At 38.8% G+C, this 6,242-nt stretch overlaps 1 protein-coding gene across 1 annotated transcript in view; it reads left to right on the top strand.

Moving 5' to 3' along the window:
* The window catches only part of shprh (SNF2 histone linker PHD RING helicase), a 29,438-nt gene that overhangs the window by 18,289 nt on the left and 4,907 nt on the right, over window positions 1-6,242 (top strand). Inside the window, exons 18-26 of the mRNA XM_017421569.3 lie at window positions 866-1,008; window positions 1,078-1,251; window positions 1,817-1,879; window positions 1,965-2,190; window positions 3,555-3,692; window positions 3,998-4,099; window positions 4,214-4,285; window positions 5,692-5,880; window positions 6,013-6,105. Of these exons, the coding sequence (XP_017277058.1) occupies window positions 866-1,008; window positions 1,078-1,251; window positions 1,817-1,879; window positions 1,965-2,190; window positions 3,555-3,692; window positions 3,998-4,099; window positions 4,214-4,285; window positions 5,692-5,880; window positions 6,013-6,105 (1,200 nt within the window). The remainder of the gene's footprint in view (window positions 1-865; window positions 1,009-1,077; window positions 1,252-1,816; window positions 1,880-1,964; window positions 2,191-3,554; window positions 3,693-3,997; window positions 4,100-4,213; window positions 4,286-5,691; window positions 5,881-6,012; window positions 6,106-6,242) is intronic.

The following is a 6,242-nucleotide window of genomic DNA, read 5'->3' as shown; positions in this document are numbered from 1 at the left end:
GGAACGCCTTGGGATTACCCCGGAGGAGCTGGCCCAAGTGGCTGGGGAGAGGGAAGTCTGGGTCTCCCTGCTTAGGCTGCTACCCCCGCGACCCGACCCCGGATAAGCGGAAGAGAATGGATGGATGGATGGATGTTTTGAAGAAACTGAAGAGCTCTGAATGTATTTCTATAGAGAACATTTTGTAAATAAAGTTAAATATTTTAAAATGTATAAAAAAGTTACAAATTCTGAAATTATTGCGCCTGTCTCCTGAATGAGCAGAACATATTCTACAGTATATGGATGGCCTAAATAGAAAGTATGTTGAAGTAGTTAAATTGCAAAAAAAGCTTTTGGAAAAATAAACAGCAAGCAAAAGTATAAATGGTGATTCAACGTTCACACAAAAATAAAAAAGGAATTTCTTTACTACATACAAAAATAAATGCCCGTAAATAAATGCAAAAATTCTTTATTACATGTATATTTCAGAAGGGGATACCCAAAGATTCACAATGACACCAAACATTATATGAAGGGATTTCCAAGTGCGGTGGCAGAAAAATTGTCAATTTTAAAGGAAGTTAAAAGGGTTCTAAGACAAAAGGTCATTTTTTCTGACATACCTGTTAGAAAACTTCAATTTAAAAGTAGATTAGGAAGATTAGGTGCTATTTTAGTAACTGGAATCACTAGATTTATGGACTCATTTTTACACAAATCTCAATTAAGGCAAAAATCCATATTTTCACTCTTTTTGCACTGCAGCCTGTGCTCATTTTGCTAGCATTGGTCACATATTTTAAAAAGTGCAAATGTTGTTTTTTTTGTACACAAGCTTTAAATGATTAAATTAAAAGCATCTCACCTTTGTTTTTTTTAGGTCAACCTCAACTCTCCGTGGTGGCTGGAAGTTATCCAGAGCGCAATGCGCTGCTCCACAGATGATGACCTGGTGTCCCGCGTCAAGAATGAGCTGACGTGCAGCTACAAGCAGCAGCCCAACAAGCTCTCCATGGCAGACAAGTAAAACAGCCGTACAGCTCGTCGGCACACACGGCTGAGAACAACGAGCTAAAAACAAATTTCCTGCAGGTTCCGTGACGCCAACGGTCTACAGTTTCTGCTCACCACACAAACGCAAGATCTGATGAAATCCCAAAAGACTGTGCGAGACGCAGTGAAGAGCCTCGAGGGTCCAGCTTCGAAGAAAGTCATTGAAGAAGCCACCGTTTGCCACCTCAGGCCCATGCGTCTGCCGCTCAACAAGTAAGCAATCAGCGTTTCATGGAATCATCTCAAATTTAAAGTCTGACGTCATTCTTTTTACGACATTTAAACACAGCTTTATCCATAGTAGCAGTACTGAAAAATATTTTTTAATTGTTACAGTGCAGCTTTTAATTCTTAGTGAAAAGTTAGCTGAACAACAGGCAACAGTTTGTGAAGTTGAGAGTTCACTGTTCAAAATGTTTGAACATTACTTGTGGTGTTCCCCAGGGGTCAGTATTGGGACCGAAACTATTCATGCTGCAAATAAATGATTATTGTAAAAAAATCAGTTGTGCTGAAATTTATTTTATTTGCAAATCTTTTTAATCCAGATGATGTCTGAGCCAGCATGGTATTATTTTTTTGTCTTTCTCTAATTGTGCAGCTGAGGTTGGCAGCACCGGGGTTTGGACCCTGAATCCCCAATCTTCCTATAGTCATGTTGTACACATATATGTGATATATATATATATATATATATATATATATATATATATATATATATATCCTTGCAATAATGTTATCAGTCTTTTGTTAACAGATGTCTCTTTTTAAATCACAGTTGTGTGTTTTGCAAAGCAGATGAACTTTTCACTGATTATGAATCCAAGCTGTTTGCTCACACGTAAGTAAGACGTTCGCTTAGATCTTTCTAACCATCAATAAAAAATTTTAATTAATTTAGACTAATTGGAACACTTCTTTGGCAGGGTGAAGGGTCAGACGGCCATCTTTGAAGAAATGATTGAGGATGAAGAAGGGCTGGTGGACGACCGTCTCCCCACCACCAGCCGCGGGCTGTGGGCAGCCAGCGAGACTGAGCGCACTCTGAAAGCCATCTTGTCTTTTTCTAAAGTCAGACGCATGGACCAGGAGCTGGTGGAGGAGGGAAACCTTTTTATGGAGCTGTTTGAGAACTGGAAGAAGGAGTACAAGGTCTGCATGCAAACATCTGAATCGCTTTTATTTTAAATAAACATCTCAGGTTGAAAAATGACAGGAAACAAAGATATTATTCTGTTTCATATGTTGCTCATTTCTAGTCTGTGTTTCAAAACACAAATTAAAAGTCTTATATTTGTATATAGTATATGCTTATAAATTTATTTTTATTTTTATTATCCTTTTGGTAGCAATACACAAACAGCACAGCTCTTACCAGGTACACACCTGCTATATAGATGGTACTTACCAGGAAATTACCAGGTACCTACAGAGACTAGGCTGTATTATAAGGTAACTTGTTACCCTATACTTACTGGGTAACTACCTGGGACTTATTGGGTAGTTATTAGGTTATTCTTAGGTACTTACAATTTCCCTACAGGGAACTGACTGTTTTATGAAAGAACTTGTTACCTTGTACTTACACGGTACATACCTGGTGTCTACTGGGAACCTACAGAGGTACTTACAGTGTACCGATGTATACCGGGGTGTGTTATAAATTCACTTGTTACCATGTACTTACTTGGTACGTGGTACTTACCAGAAACCATCAACAAACGTAAATGGGTGAAGCGACTCCTTTAAGTGTCCCTGTCCAAAATTGAAGCCAAAATGTCTGTTTTTGTTGGAGTGGCCATGTTGTATTTTTGGAGCCAGAGTAAGCATACTAGGGATGTGGGATGGTGCCCTCGATACAAAAGTCCCATCTACACAGCCTACACAACCAACTAACTCACTCACATTGTTGCATTGTCAATCACAGTGTAACATGACATGTTTCTTAAGCCTCAAATAACTAATTAAAACTAAAAATATAAAATAAATAAATAATAAACAATAAATAAAAATTACATATTTGAACATGTAACACCTTTCTAACCAAGGACTATGTTAAAAAAAATCAATGCCTAAAAAAGTTAACTGACATGTATTTTTATTTTTTAGACAGGAAAGTTCCCGATTTGTTTACATGAACAGGCGGAACTTAAAAATTGTACTGCAGTTCTGCCATTAGGGGGCGCTCTGACTTCAACTTCTGGCTTCCGCACCTGTTTCTAGTTATAATATACACTAATGTTGTACCAGGTATTTATGGGGTATCTACCCAGTATTTATGGTGTACTTTCAGGGATCAGGCTGTATTATGAAGTGACTTGTTCCCATGTACTTACGTACAGGGTGCATACCCTGCAAGGTTCTGGTACTTACTGGTAAGTGCCAGATACATATCCTAATACAGTGCCAGTTATGTAAGCGCCAGGTGTGTAACCTGTAAGTACTGGGCTATATTATGTATTGCTTCACATTTCACTAATATAAGTGGAATAAAAGCTGCATGTATCTCCTTTCAGGTTCTGCATGAGTATTGGATGGTGCTGCGTAACCACGTGTCGGCCATCGATGAGTTGGGCATGGCCACCGAGAGGCTGCGTGTTCGCCTGCCTGATGAGCCGAAGCCCAAACTGCTGCACATCATAGAGCCACATGAAGTAGGTTGAATAAAAAAAATAATATTGAGCTGTTTATCCTCATCTTGTTAAATGTATTTTATAAATCTGTGAGTTTTATTTAATAATTTATAAATAATACAGCAGTCAGTGTATGCTAGAGGTCACCTTGAGAGTGTTCCAGCATAGTTATTTTAATTTAAATGACCTAAACATTTTATTTTGTCTCTGACCTTAAATTTGGTGCTTTAGTTCTTTTTGATTAAAAGGTTTCCTTGAATGTAAAATTTAGCTCTAATTGATTTTCTTGCATTCCTGACCTCTATCTTTGGTTGCGTTGCTCTCAGGTGGAGCAGAACAGAGTCAAACTCCTGAACGATCAGGCTGTGGCCAAGTCTCAACTCCAGAAGAAGCTCGGACAGTTTCTGTATTTAACTAATCTGGAAAAGGTGACTTTATCTCAGGCGGACACTATAAACTGCGTCACATAGTCCTCTGCCATTTATAGAAGTTATAATGAACTGAGCAGCATCTTTCTCCACATAACACATATTTGTGCTTAGTCCCAGGACAAGTCTACTGGAGGACTGAACCCAGAGCCATGTCCCATCTGTGCTCGACCCCTGGGGCAGGAGGTGAGTGTTGGTTGTACTGTTGTCACATTTTTATTTTGATTTTTGCATTTATAGATTTCTGCCCATAATTACTCCATCTTTGAAAAACAGGATGATCTGTGAGTTAAAAAATAGTCCTACAACTAAGTGTGATTTAAATAAAAAGCAAAAAGGCCCAATTTCTAATTCATCATCTGATCAACACAAATCAAAGGTTGAAATTAAATCTAACCTGAAGATTTCTCCTTTTCCAGTGCTATTAAGATATTTAGCATTCAGTTAGATCAAATATGTCTCTAAGCTAAAATCTTGTGTATTAGTAGCTGAGAGTCATTCACAACACATATTCTAAGCACTAACAAAGCCTGCAAGATCTTTCTTTAAAATTTTGCCATTAGCTATTGCAGTCATCTCGGTCTGTTAGCAAAATATCTCATGAACCACTAGACAGAATTTGATGAAACTCGGAAAGCAATCATTGGACGTGCATCAACTGATTAACTTTGGACGCCAATGTAATTGAAGATGGCATCCACAGCTAATCAACTTTAGCAAACACCAAAATGGCTAGAACCAAAGCTCAAAGCTGATGTGATAGTAGCCAACAATATGTACTCTGAGTCCTAACAGACCGTACAAGATCTCACAAAATAGCTTGAGGTGGTGCGTAATGTTATTTTCAAAATTTGACCAATGCAGCTATAACATCAGCAGTTCTTATCATGAAATGATCTTAGTTTAAAGCTCTGGCATTAAAAGCAGCGGGCAATATGCATTCCTTCAAAGAATACTAGGTCTTTAATTATTAACAGTGTGTCTGAGTTACATAGTAAACTGGATAGTAAAAGATTTGTTATTTTCTTGGGGTCATTTTAGGATCTATCAAGAGTGACTTTTATTCAAATCAAAAAAATACATTTAAATAATGAACAATTATTTTTTTTCATTGAGTTGTTGAAATCAGTATTTAATGTATTAGACACAATTTACAGACATCTTAACTTTGCTCAGTTTTTCCATTCTCCTCTGGTTCAGAAATCCATTTTCTTTACCCACCACTCCTTTCTGGGTCACGGGAAGCTGGTGCCCATCTCCAGCAGTCACTGTGTGAGAGACAGGGGACAACCTGGGGACACCAAGTCCATCACAGGGACACAGAGACAAACAACCATTCACGCTCTCATGCTCACCTAGGGACAATTTTTAGAGTTACCATTTAATCTAACATGCATGTTTTTGGTCTGTGGGAGGAAACCCATGTGAGCACAGGGAGAACATGTAAACTCCACCCAGAAAGGCCCCAGACTGGGAAGCAACAGTTCTAACCACTGCCCCACTGTGCCACCCTGGTTCAGAAACACAGTTTAAAATTGCTCATGTTTTAGATAAAATAATAGCAGTCAGTTCTTGTCCCTTCTCCTCTCCAGTGGGCAGTGCTGACCTGCGGCCACTGCTTCTGTAACGAGTGCATTGCCATCATTGTGGAGCAGTACAGCGTGGGCTCAAGGCGGCGGGCCATTAAATGTGCCATTTGTAGGCAGACTACGTCCCACACAGAAATCTCCTACGTGTTCACTACTCAGTCATCCAGCCACGACCAGGACATACCAGTGAAGGTCAGTCAGCAGCGCCTTTCTATCCTGGACAGGCTTTAATTCAGTCACTTTTGACAGGATAGAGAATTGAAAGACTATGAAGATGATTTGACGTAACTTTTGATCACATTTATTGCTTCTTGTTTGCTTCAGGGCAGCCACTCGACCAAAGTGGAGGCAGTAGTGAGAACACTAAAGAGGATTCAAGTGACCGACCGTGGTGCCAAGTGTCTCGTCTTTTCCACGGTAAAAAAAAACCTTCTCTGCTCTGTAACATTGCAGGGTCCATTTGTGTTTTCAGATTGTGCTCACTGTTGCATTTTCTAAAGTAAAATCAAGCAAAATTTTGCACATATATATATATATATATATATATATATATA

Source organism: Kryptolebias marmoratus, linkage group LG10 (genome assembly GCF_001649575.2).
Source record: "Kryptolebias marmoratus isolate JLee-2015 linkage group LG10, ASM164957v2, whole genome shotgun sequence".
NCBI classification, from domain to species: domain Eukaryota; kingdom Metazoa; phylum Chordata; class Actinopteri; order Cyprinodontiformes; family Rivulidae; genus Kryptolebias; species Kryptolebias marmoratus.
The sequence above is the reverse complement of the archived record's forward strand: the minus strand, read 5'-3'. Positions and strand labels throughout refer to the sequence as shown.